Source organism: Sceloporus occidentalis, unplaced genomic scaffold (assembly GCF_023333645.1).
Source record: "Sceloporus occidentalis isolate IW3139 unplaced genomic scaffold, rSceOcc1.0.p SCAF_66, whole genome shotgun sequence".
Classification (NCBI taxonomy): Eukaryota; Metazoa; Chordata; class Lepidosauria; order Squamata; family Phrynosomatidae; genus Sceloporus; species Sceloporus occidentalis.
In genome coordinates, this window is record NW_028317046.1 from 1,784,824 (window position 1) to 1,799,405 (window position 14,582).

The window sequence follows — 14,582 nt, forward strand, 5'->3', positions numbered from 1 at the left end:
AGCAGCTCCATCTTAGCTTATTAGTCTGTAAGTAAAGTTAAAGGGACTCCGTAGACATCGCATGGACATGAATGGTCCATTTAAATGTTCACGTCTGTCTGCAGAATCCTATGAATTTGCCCCTTTCCACACCACCCAGCTAAATGCCCTGCATGTGATATACTCGCCTCCAGTCGGCTCCATCGCCGGCTCGGGGAACCCCGGTGTGGAGCCCCAATGCGCATGTTCAGAACCGCATGCATGAAAAGTCATCTTATTATTTCAATGGAAGCACCTTCCTATCACTGATTGGCCGATTCAAGCAGCCAATAGCCCCGATTTCCCTAAAGTGCCAGAACAAACTTCATATTTTGTATATGATTTTCATCCTCTCCGCTCTGGCGATTCCTTTTGGTGGATTAAATAGGAAAATGGCCAACCCGGTTGTGTCAGTAAGTCTGTTTTAGAAGAGGGATATTCTTACCATAATTCCAGCCCAAAAAGGTAAACCGGTGTGAATCAGGACATGATACGAGCTCCTAGGTTCACCCATACTAATAATAATCCCGGTTAAGAAATGATAGATCCCGATAAATATCTGAACGACCTGTGGAATACAAGAAATATTCAAACTTTTCTTGCTGCTAACAAAGTTCCAACTCTTGTTTCCTTCTTAATGTTGTACCAGGCGGTCATAAAGCTACTTACCCCAAGAGCCTCAGGTTCTCCTTTGTAGAACACTTTGAGAGGATCAACCCTAGTGACTGGTGCTTTACCACCCCCTGCGGCACTGGCTCCATCGGAAGGGGTACTGGGTGGATGTAAGTGAGAAATAACCACAGAACCACTGCCGTCACACTTGCTCGAGGACATCATTTCCCACCTGTTCAAAGTGAGATTAAAAAGAGTCCGTCGTTAATCGTTCGTCCCAGCTGGTAGTAGGTCTTCTGTACAGCGGACCATCTTAGGTCAAGGTCAAGAATCTTCCCTTAAGGATTGTGGTCAGTCTTGCATGTTTAAATTCCCTCACTGTATTAGCCTCAGCCACTTCTACTGGGGTGCTTTTCCACATATCTACCACCCTCTCCGTATAGTAAAGTAAATCTTCCTTAAATTGTATCTAAGCCTCTGACCCTCTGGTTTTAGATTCTGACTTCTTGTTCTATCATTTCTCCTCCTCTGAAATAAACTTTGTTAGATCCTTTTACGCATTTAAATGTTTCACATCCCCTCTCTGTCTTCTCTCCTTGCCGGTAAAGATTAAGTAAGAATGCAGTTAAATAATAAGTTACTATTTTATTCCACCTTAATAACTCAAATATTAGAAATGAGTCTATGTAGCACTTCACATACACAGCTGGAAATACAAGTTATAAGTATATAAAACTGAGATGAATTAAATCAAATATTCGCAAAATATATCTTTTTTGTTTCTCGTAACCAACCTTTTTTTCCCCTTTTTTCTTTTCTTTTCCACCAGTCTTTCAATAACCCGTTATTAGGTTTCCTCTGCGATCTGCTGAATGCTTTATAATGAGTGATCTTCTCTATTGTCTTTCTGAAATCATGAAGTTGTTTACAGAAAAGGAAGCCGTCCGTGTCATCTTTGATCGGGGGGGGGCCGTGAAACGCACAGGGATCAAGTAAAATAAATATAAAAATGAATGGGGAAAAAAATGAAAACACAGATTTATGGTTAAGTTTTACACTTGAATTTCAATATTTGCTTATTTTTTATTTTTGAAGATATTTGGTTCTTACGGGCAGCATTGGAACAGCGTGAAGAAAAATAAGAATAAAAGCATTATTGACTTTATACCAAATATAATCAATAAAGAAAACACATGTAGGCAGATGATTAATTTGTGTTTGATTTTAAGAAAAAATAATGCCAATTTCCCTATAAATGCGAAGAAGATTTTTTAACAATAAAGAAAACGTATTAAGCTATATTTTTATAAAGCTGTTGAATGTAATGTGTGTCTGTTGGTGGTATGTGTGGCAGAATGTGTTCTGTTTGGCTCAGTATGGTGTGGCTGAGTATGGTGTGTGCAGGTGTGTTGGAGTGTGATGTGTGTTGCTGAGTGTAGCGTCTATGTGGTTGAGTGTGATCTGTGGGGCTGAGTGGTGTGTATTGTAGAGTGCTTATGTGGCTGAGAGTGATGTGTGTAGCTGAGAGTCGTGTGTAGCTGAGTCATGTATATGGTAGTGTTTATGTGGCTGAGAGTGGTGTGTGTGGCTGAGGGTGATGTGTATGGTAGAGTTATGTGGCTGAGAGTGACGTGTGTGGTTGAGGGTGATGTGTATGGTAGGGTGTTGTTTGTGTAGCTGAGAGTCATGTGTATGGTAGTGCTTATGTGGCTGAGAGTGGTGTGTGTGGCTGAGGGTGATGTGTATGGTAGTTATGTGGCTGAGAGTGGTAGGTGTGGTTGAGGGTGATGTGTATGGTAGAGTGTGGTTTCTGTAGCTGAGAGTCATGTGTTTGGTAGTGTCGTTTATGTGGCTGAGAGTGGTGTGTGTGGCTGAGGGTGATGTGTATGGTAGAGTTATGTGGCTGAGAGTGGTGTGTGGCTGAGGGTGATGTGTATGGTAGAGTTATGTGGCTGAGAGTGGTGTGTGGCTGAGGGTGATGTGTATGGTAGAGTTATGTGGCTGAGAGTGGTGTGTGTGTGGCTGAGGGTGATGTGTATGGTAGAGTTATGTGGCTGAGAGTGGTATGTGGCTGAGGGTGATGTGTATGGTAGAGTTATGTGGCTGAGAGTGGTGTGTGGCTGAGGGTGATGTGTATGGTAGAGTTATGTGGCTGAGAGTGGTGTGTGTGTGGCTGAGGGTGATGTGTATGGTAGAGTTATGTGGCTGAGAGTGGTGTGTGTGTGGTTGAGGGTGATGTGTATGGTAGAGTTATGTGGCTGAGAGTGGTGTGTGTGTGGTTGAGGGTGATGTGTATGGTAGAGTGTGGTTTCTGTATCTGAGAGTCATGTGTTTGGTAGTGTCCTTTATGTGGCTGAGAGTGGTGTGTGTGGCTGAGGGTGATGTGTATGGTAGTGTATGACCCAGCTGAGCGCTTGTCCCTTCCCTGCGGTATCTCACTGCCTCATCGCGGTATATTATGTGACACTCATTAATAAGATACGTTATAAATAAATTCAGAATGTTTCAGTGGGAATGAACTAAATCAAACTAACCTAAGCATGTGAAGTGCGCTGATCGATCCAGTAGATGTCCCTCTAACCCCACAAAGTATGGCCCTACGTGTCCTACTAAGGGCAAAGATCTCACAAAATGTCCTCTTTTGTTCCTTTGGGTTCCGGGAAAGACTTAAATCTGTAGAGAATTCATGAAAGCCTTTAGTTCTCAAACATTTGCACAGAAATACGATGCAGAGTGACAAAGTCTTGGAGGTCCTTAATGTTACCGCTGAAGAAGAGACTGCTATTCACCCCCAGAGCTCATGCGACTGTACAACTCCCCTATTACCCCGGGGGTGAGGTTGTTGTCTCAGTGGTGTCCTCAAAAAGGAGCGTGAAAAAGAGTGCGAGAGAACGTAATAGTGAGTAAGAGAGAAAGAAAAATGAAAATTCAGGCCTTGCTCCATTTCTGTTTGCTGCGTTGGGGTCCCTCTCATTTTCAGACATCTGTACGAATCCAAATGCACAAATCTACTTTTGATATGAATGTATTACCCCATTCTGTTACCCCACTTCATGCGAAAAGCAGCAGGGAGTGCTGGGAAGAAAGCAGGGCCCGAATAGCCGTGTGGTTGGACATATACAGCACCCAATCTGTCTTTCGGCCACCGGCCCATCCGGCATTGGTCCAGTGTACCAGATGGTCATTCTGAGCCCGCGTGGGTAGCGTGTAAAGGGTTAAGGATGTCCATCTGCCTATAAGCCCTGCCTGTGGGTAGCATCTAATGGGATCATCACTAGCCCCAGCCTCTCAAATGAAAAGGACCTAGGAGCTACGGGGCTCGCTACTAAATAGAATTTTCAGCCAGACTCCATATTTCACTTTTTTTTTTCCAGCGCGGCTCCCGTGGAGGTTTTATACAGAGGTCGATGTGTCGCACATTAACAGCTTAATACCAGCAGGTTACAAATCTTCACAATATTGTAATATTATACAACATTCACGAGTCCTACAAACTCCTTTATTGTAAAACAATGATAAATGAGATTAAAAGCGGTGTTATTTGTTAACTATTTCTATCTTATTTCAGAAGGGTTTATGTATATAAAATAATACATTTTTATCTAAGATCTCCAATTTATATTTTTTAATATGTGTCTGGCGGATCCATTGTATCTAATTCATTTCTTGTTTGGGGTCCCCGGTGTTCACGTTTGTTGTTTGATATATAATCACAGTCTGGAAAAGAAATGACAATGTATCGTTAGGCTTAAAATCCGAACCGCGTGTAACATTGTAATTATTTCAGCTTTTGTTTCTTGCAAACAGACCCTCGCTGAGAAGAATACGTATAAAAGTACTCTGACGCTGTCCTCTTTCTCCACGGTATGACGAGTCTTGTCCCTATTGGCTGCTTGAAGCAACCAATCAGCGGCAGGAAAGCACTTCCATTGAAATCGGTAGAGGATCTTTCCAAGCACATAGGCATCTGAACATATTACATGCAGGGTGACGTGTTTGGTCAAACATACAATATGCCTGGGGGATGGGCAGAGCCCTCCCCCCATGCATTTACAAGGGGGGCACCATGAACATTTTAGGGGACCATGCAGTCATCCTATGCGTTAAAGTGCTTCTATTCTATTAAAGATTTAAGGATATTCTCCTCCACATTCATACAATTAATCTGATTAATTAACCGACGCATTTAAAATAATTGGTATGAGATAAATAATATAATAATTGTTAATATTAATTTCTAATATTAAACTAAAAAAAATATGTCTGGTGCTTTACTCTCATTTTAATGCAAGTTACCATTGATTGATATTAAGCACATATTAGGCATATTAAGATATTAAGTATTTTACTTGGGAATGTTTTTGGTTTTTTTTAGACATGGTATAATAATTAATGGTAAAATTATTTACTTGATTAATTATTAAAAATAAATAATAAAATTCGAATAATAAGCATGAATAATAATAATATTTATTAAAACCCCCCCCCAAAAAAACCGTATGAATTGTGAGCTGTAAACCTACCGTTTCACTAAAAGACGTTCGGCACACGGATTTGCATCCAAACACAGATGTGGAAATCATGATACAGAAGTTCAATATGGTAAATATTAGAAGCAAGGAAACCATACCTGCCAATACCACCTACAAAGAAAAAAGATATTATTACAAAAAAAAGGAAACACCCCCAAAAGTTCTTAAATTAATGAACATGCACTGATTTATTTTCCAATTATTTAATTTAATGCAATTATCACTTTTTTTTTTAGAATTTAAACCACGTGCAAACATAACTTATGGTGTGTATGTAATGATTCAACATTTCATCTGCTAGAATTAACACTAAAATGTTTAATTTAAGTGACACTAACCCAAAAATACCATTTAGGAGAAGGTGGTCCAACTCCATGGTCTGTAGACACAAAGGGAGACATTTACTTAACCGTTAAAATGAAAGAAAAAAAAATAGAGGGGGGGGGGGAGTGAAGGGATTTTCTTCATTTTCTTCATTTTTAAGTATTATTTTTTATAAAGTATGCAATTTTCCATTTGTAGTAAGATAATGCAATTATTATTCTAATTAATTAATAAATTAAAGACATATTTATTCGTATCTAATATGTAGAGCTTGGGGGAAATAAGTTTTTAGTTCAAAAGAGGGGAAATCATAACGTGAAAGTAGAGGGTCAGAGGTTTAGATGGATTGTAAGCATGTTTTGAGAGGGTGGTAGATAAATGGAGCACCCTCCCAGCAGAAGTGGTAGAGATTAATACAGCAAGGGAATTGAAACATGCTAATGGGATACACATACGGCTCCTGAATCTAAGACGTGAAGAACAAGGACTGATTCTTTGCAGCAGGAAAAACAGGCTGACTAGATGGGCAGAATGGGGCTTATCTGCTATGTTTCTGTTCAATTCTATTGGTTTCTGTAAAAAAAATAAAGCTTACCATTGGATTGAACGACCCCTCGCACGTACCAGATGTTTCACGAAATGCACAGTATAAACCCCTACTGTATATACTAAAAGTAGTCACAGAAGCGATGAAGATCGAATACATTATGATCCCGACAGCGCTTATAAATGTAGTGATTATGTGCAGAACCAAACTTGATATCACCTGAAATAAAGCAGGGTATTGTGAAGTTACTGTATCACATCCAAAAGGATTCCGGAATTTCCTAGTATTATTCCGGTACATTAATACGGATTATTTCCTTTTTCGTTCTATTGTTTCTATACAAGCCTGTACTGGTCATCTGGCACACAGGGCAAATGCCTGGTGGGCTGATGGCCGACTGCAAGGGCCACTTAGTCATTGCAAGTCTGCCCCTGCTTACCCCTTAAGGACAACGGGCGGTCCCTAAACCCATTGAAAACAATGCATTTTGAGCCTGTACATGTACGGGCTTTGTCATTAAGGGGTTAATTATAAATTTTTTTTACACCCATCCCATTAGAAATTATTTTATTACCCATTTCCCACTACACATAGCAGGGGTCCTTTTTAAAAAAATATAAAAATATTTTAACTTTTTTTTTTTTTCTCTCTTTCTTGCAAAGTTTCAGGTGAGGGCATGCAAGACGTCACACAATGAGGGTCGCACGTTCTGTTGATTGCTTCTATGCACTCTAAACCCTATTATCCTAAGCCAGTAAATGGTTAGCATGCCATAATAAAGACAGGCAATACATCTTACCTTTCCTGGTGTAGGTTTATTTGCAGCAACAACTGATAGTGATCCAGAAATGATATACTGTTAACAGAGTGGAAATATTATTTTAGTTTTACATAACCCTATAACATTCTTAGGGTGTTTTACAGCAGATCTCCAACATGACCTAAATACCAATTATTTAGAACAAACTGTATGATAAAAAATACACAAACTTATGGTTATGGTTAGATATATTTTATGCAGAGAAGAGTTTAAATTGAGAGTATCAGTGGGTTAAGGTGCAGTCCCACTGATTCAGCTCCTTGATAAGCAATATAGCCAAGAAAAATAAGATAGGACTCTCCGAACTTGGGGTACTTTGATGTAGCGGCGGGCGAAGCAATATACGGCCATAAAGTGTTACGGAATCCCCACTATTTATGTCTTTGATTGATTTTGGTGTTTTTTGAATGGTATTCACTGGGTATGATTGTAAAAATGATACATGTAGAATATACTGAAAAGTGTTTCTGTGATCCTAAAGTGTTTAAATACTCAGTGGTGTCTTGGGGTCATAGGACTTGGTATGACAATAAGAGTCAGCGTCTTCCATATGCTCTTTGTCCCTAAATCTATCCAACTCCAAAATCCTTTCACAATTTAGTGATGTGACGTAAAACCAAGAAAAGGTTTAATAAGAGTAAATTAATTGACTTTCTTACCATTATTCCAGACCAAAAAGGTAAGCCGGAAGTGACAATAAAATTCTGATAGTAGTAGCAAAACTTCAGACAGTTGATAGCAACAGCGATGCCGATGGCAATGTGAAGGATTCCGGTAAATATGGACGTCACCTGGAAACAAAGTATCATCCATATGCATCTAAAACAACAATATACTCCACAAACAGTGGCTGTGGTGGGCATTAAAAGCCCATGTGACATCAAAGAATACATTAAAACATTTACACACTAGGTTTAGCAACCAAAATAATGCCAGCCGCCTACATAGTCAAAATGTTGGCTACATTCTGGTTACTCATCCATCCATGTAACACAAAGGTAAAGAACTATCTCCTAAACATGTGTGATAAAAACCCTTCACGTCAAACAACATAGAAAATTCACAGCCGATAAAATGAAATACTTTACATGCATGATATACACCATATAACCAAAAGTGTGTGGACTCATGATCATCACACTTAAGCTTGTTGAGCATCCCATTCCAAAACCAGGTTAGTATGGCGGTGTCCCCCTCCCTCCTTTGCAGTTTTAATAGCTTCTACACTTTCAACAGGATTTTGGGGTGGTTTTGTGGTTTTTGCCCATTCACCCAGTAGAGCGTTTGTGAGGTCCGGCACTGATGTTGGATGAGAAGCCCTGGCCCACAATCTCCGTAACGGTTCACCCCAAAGGTGCTGGATGGGGTTAAGGTCAGGGCTCTGTGTGAACCGTGAATAATAGCACTTACAGCGGACCGGGGCAGATCTAGCAGGGCAGCTGAAAAACCCCAAAACTCAATAATTAGTCCACATACTTTTGGTCACTTAGTGGGCCATCCAGGCCAAAATATCATGCCTTGCACCACATGGCGGACTATCTTAATTATTCTTTTCACCCACAGTGTATCACTAGACAAGTATCTATATATATAGATGATATAATATATAGATATTGTGAATCTGGTACTTACCCCAAGAGCTTCAGGTTCTCCTTTTAAAAACTTGACGACTGGTTTTGGTGTTATGGTTGATGGGTTACCAGCTTGAGCTTGTGCATCTTGTATATTACTGTTTGGATTTATTTTTGAAATGACCACAAAGCCCCCGGCGTCTGCCGTAGACGAGGACATGCTTCGCTCGCCTACTGAAAATGTGAAAGCTCATGTGATACATTCTACTCCCTTAAAGCTAAATCATATACAGGATCAACACAAACATATACATTGAAAGGGTCCCCCTTCATAATGCACAGAATACTGAGCAACGTATAATGTCTACCATTAGCCGTGCCAAGAGAGCCATTAGGATGTACTGGTCCGTATTGACTTTGTTGCAGCAGCATGGACATCTCTCTGGTACTACAAGAGAGATCAGGCTGGGATTTCCGATTGCTTTCCCTGCTGGCTGATCGCATGTACTGCAATCAGCAATGCTGGGCTATGTAGCTCTGCTTGCTGATCACAGTGTGATCAGCACAGACAGATCAGGACGATGAGAGGTCTCCCCCTTCCAAAAAAATGAAAAAAAAAGCAGTGCACAAACTAACTAAATAAATAACGAAAAAGCGGAACTTATAAATAAAATAATAATATATATATTTTTTAAAAAGGTGCCCCAATACCCCTTAACCATACCACTAAAGGTAGAAATAAAAATCACTAACTCTAAACCCCTTAAGTCACTAGTATTGTAATTGAGCAAAATTGAAATTCTGATGATAATTATGTTTTTATGTATTTTATGTATTATGTATTTCTATGATTTTAAAAGAAGGCCCTACCTCTCCTGAACAAACCAATATATAATTCTATGTTACCATATCCAGCTGCCTGGCTCTTGGGAGCCTTGAACAAAGGGTTAATTATCTGTAGAGAATGCTTCTTCAGAAAGATACTTGGCATCGATGTCAACTTCCTCCTTTGTAAACATAGGGAACTGATTTCATGAAGAAACTAAGAGATTGTGTCCGTTTTTTGTAATGTATCCAAAAGATAATTGTTACATGAACGTATTCTAACCCTTTAAATGCTGAAGCTCAAAACAAAACCAGCGCCCCCCCCCCCCCATTCTCTACGTAATTATCAAATATCTCCTGCGAAGAATTTATTTCACGACGTCCGAATAAGAGCTCATTCTTGACATTTCGTATTGATGGGCGAAGACTTGGATTTGTATTTCTCGATGGGCTGGTCATGGGTGGGTTAAACTTTTGTTAATAAATACCTTTGTTTTCTTGACGTCCTGATCGTCGAGAACGGTTACAGCGTGAGAAGGTTTGCGTCTGGCTGCTAAGAACTTGTTTACAAAAAAATAGGACCAAACCCACGCCGACGTCTCTAACGGGGAGGAGAAGTAATATTTTTAACTGTATTCATGCCAGAGGTCTGTACAATACCGAGCTCAGCATCCTTAAAGGGGAACTGTCGCCATCACAATTAATTTACCGAAACTACGTGTAGCGTGTGCCTTTTATAAATCAGCATTTAGTATGAAAAATATCTAAAAATGTGGGGAAAATTAGGGGACAAAAAAGGCAAAATTTTCACTACAAAAAATATATATAACCAGTGAAAATGGAAAAAAACCCTCTAGAAATGTATTTAGGTATTTGTCCTGTTTTTGAAAACACCTCATATGCCTGGTGTTTTCATTTATTTTGACACTTATGGGGTTAAATATGAATGACGCGCATCGCTGTTTGTAAACAAGATTGGTATGCTGGGAGTTGCACCCCAATAGTGGCCAGAAAAAGAAAAACTACTAAAAAAAAGTATAGATTTTTGGATGCTTTTTATTTAACCATTTTAGCGCCGATCTGCCCAACACATGCCTACACATACATGTACACATACACACTCACACTCATGATAGCAAACATAATTATGCATACAAACTCATGCCAAAACATAAACACTAATGCTAAAACACACCACTTAAGCTGACAGCCCTCCTTATACATACACACTCGTGCTGACACACACACATACATACTTACACTAACATACATACTCAGTCATTCACCTCCCTTCCTGGAGGCTTCTTTCAGCAGCAGCCGCGCTTTCACCGTGGGGGTCACGTAACATTGCGTAATGTGACCTCACGGTGTTCCTGCCTCCATGAGAGGGCTGGTCCAAGTTGGACTGACACTTTTTTAAAGATAAATTATCGCCCCCCCCCCCCCGCCCTCTCCCCCGGCTGGCCTGCCCTGGGTCCGGTCTCGAGGTAGGCCAGTCCAGCCCTGAGTCTAGAACGTTACGTGACTTCATAAGATGTGATGTCTCCACGTAGTCACCCCGTGATCGCTCTGTGGATCCCTTGCATCGTGGAGCAGAGACTACCTAGGCACAGTTCTCCATAACGCCACCACTAGTCGGCCTAGGCTTGAACTCACCATTGGCTTAAAGGGCTGCTCTTTTTAGGCTGAGCAAGATGACGTGTCAACACAAGACAGCCGAGACATAAAAGAACACAAGAGGTCAAGGAACATCATAAATATCTATGTTTATCCAACAATAAAAACGCTATCAAAATAAATAACGAAATAACGAGTTTACTAAGATGAGTGGTACTGAGCGAGGAAAGCTTAATGCCTTAAACAGAACCTTATGTTACCCTGACAAAAGTAGACCCTCACAAACAGCGAGGCTTGGAGACCCCAAACCAGACAGGGCAGACACTCTTAAACCAATGGTTGGCCAAATAATTTATTATATTAATCATTATTCTGCTCAAAATGCTTTGTTATTAGCCAGTGTATATGTTTACCCCAAGGTCTACTTAAAAATAAAAATAAATCGGTAATAACGTCTTAAGCAATTATTGAGGCACTAATGAAGCGCAGATTGAAATAATTGGAAAAAAAATACAACCCTTTAGAGATCGGTTCCCATCGGTAGAAAAAGCGATATTAACTCATATTAAGCATGTTGGACGTCCATTAGAGCGCCTTCCCACGCAGCAGGCACAGAGACCTGATTTCTGCTGAAAAATCATTTATTTTACAGAAGATATCGGACATCACTGAGGATTCACATTTTGGAGGAAAAACAGAGATTGCGCCACGATACTAATTATATTTAAAGAAATACAATTCCTATAGAAAATAATTTTCTCTGATTTTCTGCTCGTCTTTAAATTATTTTCAGTTTCAGTGCTAGCCGGTATCCTTAACAATAAATGTAGAATAACATTGTTTTCCTTCTATTATTGGAAATGCGGTCTATATTGGAATGTGAGTAAAAATTAATAGAATTTCCACCTTAATAACAGCTAAATGAACAATGTCAGTTACTGTATATATATTTCAGAAATGCTATTACGTTTTTTTTTTATATATATTGCATTTGCTATTTATTTTTTCTTTGTGCTCAATGTGTGCGTTCAGTAGCAATATCTTTAAAAAAAATATTTACTGTAAAATCTTTAATTAAATATTTTTTCCAATTTTTTTTTCGGTGCTTATGATAAATTTTGTATGTACCAGTGAACGTTAAAAACCCCAAAAACATTAAATTTGCTTTAATGTAAGTAAAAGAACTGATTTAAATCAGACCTGTTCTTTGAAAAAGAAATATATATTTTAATTCAAAAAACATAATTTTTTTATTTTCTACAAAAAAGTTTTAATAGCAGATTTTAACTCAACTTTCAAAAATCTTGTTATTTTTCTTGCGCAATAAAATTATTTATTTGACTTTAGCATACGTGCTAAGTGTTCCATAGCCGTTCTCTTTAGTGAATTATTACTATTATTCTTCCAATCTACAGAAAGAGAGAAAACATATGGAAAATCACACCTCGGTAACGGAGTTTATTATCGTGGGACTTACAGAAATTGCGGAATATGAAATGTTTCTATTTTTAATATTTTTATGCATCTATTTCACTACCGTGTTTCTAAACGCGTCTATAGTTTTTCTGTATATTTTCAGCCCAAACCTCCGAACGCCTATGTATTTTTTTCTAGCCAACTTCTCATTTCTTGAAATATGTTATGTGTCTTCTACAACCCCAAAAATGCTGTCCGTCTTTCTCGTGGAACCTAAAACGATCTCTTTCTACGGATGTGCCCTGCAGATGTATTGGTTCTTGCTTTTGGGTACTGCGGAGAGCTACATGCTGGCAGCCATGGCTTACGATCGATACAACGCCATATGCCACCCGCTCTTATATAGCGCCATTATGAATACAAAGGTTTGCGTCCAGCTTGTAGTTGGATCTTGGCTCATCGGTGTTTTAAATTCACTCGCAAACACCACCCTGACGTTCCGATTACAGTTTTGTCGCAGCAAAATCAACCATTTCCTATGCGATATTCCGCCATTATTAAAACTGGCGTGTGCCGAGACCTGGGTCAATGAGATTGCCCTCGTAATTGGCGGCTCCATTGTTTTTGGTTCATTTATCCTAACAATGATTTCTTACGCTCAAATCATCTGCGCAATTCTAAAAATCCAATCGAATTCCGGGAGGAAGAAATCTTTCTCGACCTGCACTTCCCACTTTATGGTGGTCACCATTTTCTACGGCTCCGGGTCGATTATGTACTTCCAACCAAAGTCGAGCTACTCAATGGGCAAAGACAGGACGGTGGCCGTCATGTACACAATCATCGCGCCTCTGCTAAACCCATTCATATACAGCGTAAGAAACCAAGACGTTAAAAACGCTGTTAAAAAATTAGCAAACTGTAATATTTAGGGTAAACAGAGAAGCTCGTAAGTCATCATTTTTATTCATCAGAAAGATTCCTTGGGTAATAATACCCGATAATAATAGTAATCATAATAAGGGGGGCCTAAGTTTAAAAAGAAAATTATTATTATGGAATTCCACACAGGAGGCCGACGTCTATGTGTCTTCCGTCATCCATAGGCCTTTTTCTCCATTTTTGGGGGGTTTTGGATCAAGTATTTGATAAATATCAGTGTAAAAATGCGAAATATGTCATGTGTTCTTTAGCGATTATTTCAAACAGTAAAAAGGAGTTGTTTATGTATTTTACTATAGTATGATATCGCTGTGTCTCCACAAAACCATTATAAAAGAATAAGTAAATACATATTTACATAAACAAAAAAAATTGACTTATTTTATAGTTTTCCCTATAGATTGTTTATTTGGATATTTTTATTATTATTATGTTTTACTCTGTTTGTGCAGAAAAAGGTATAAAATTACAATGATCATCTATATAGAGGTTGGAAAGAGTTGGTAACCTGTGTTTCCCCTATGTTGTCATGGTGGGGTTGACATATGTTGGCCGATTTATTTTTCAATACAATATTTTGTAATGTTGTTGAACTAAAAAATGCAGTTTTCTCCATAAAAATGTATTATTATTATTATTATGAATTGCCAATAAATGGATAAAATATTGGGATTTTGCACATGCTTCGATCCGTTCACTGGAACATTCTACCGGTTGCTATGGGGATAAGAACACTTTGCAAACTTTTCAATTAGTTTTCCCACCTGTATTGCCCAGGAGTCCTGTGTGATGTAATATATCGTCGTGTTGGCTGTATTTAATGTTGTAGATGAGATCAGCATAACCCATAGATTCTAATGCAAAAAAAATAGGCAAAAAAATTGTGATACACCGGCCCGGACTGGTCAACTTGGACACTGGCCAAACTTCCGGTGGCTCTCTGGCCAACAACGCCAAATACTCACCGGATCAGGTACCGCAGTGTGGGGCACAAAAAATGTGCACTCATCCAGACATTGTCTGCACTTACATTACCCAGAGGCCGCTGGCCTTAAAGTGGTAGCGCCATCTAATCATCACCAGTCCGGACCTAGTGATACATTTTATCTTAGGTAATAAATGGGGCTGTTTTAAATCTGCGATCAATACAATGATTGACATTCAATTAACTGTCTTCCAACAACTTATCCAAAAAAACACATATTTTACTGTCATAAACATCGCAAACTTTGGTAGTATTAATCTGTCTAAATTAATTTAACTAATGGTTTATTTGTAGTTTATTTATCCTACAAGGTTTAACTTTCTACATTAAAGACAATGAAATTAAATTTAGTTTTTGTTTACTTTATCTTGTC

General features: G+C 38.9%; 1 protein-coding gene across 1 annotated transcript; it reads left to right on the forward strand.

The window, feature by feature from the left end:
• Positions 1–12,296: 12,296 nt before the first annotated feature.
• Positions 12,297–13,214, forward strand: LOC149286823 (olfactory receptor 5A2-like). Its single transcript, XM_089493651.1, has one exon. The coding sequence runs from the start codon at positions 12,297–12,299 to the stop codon at positions 13,212–13,214; it is 918 nt and encodes a 305-aa protein (XP_089349777.1).
• Positions 13,215–14,582: the final 1,368 nt, after the last annotated feature.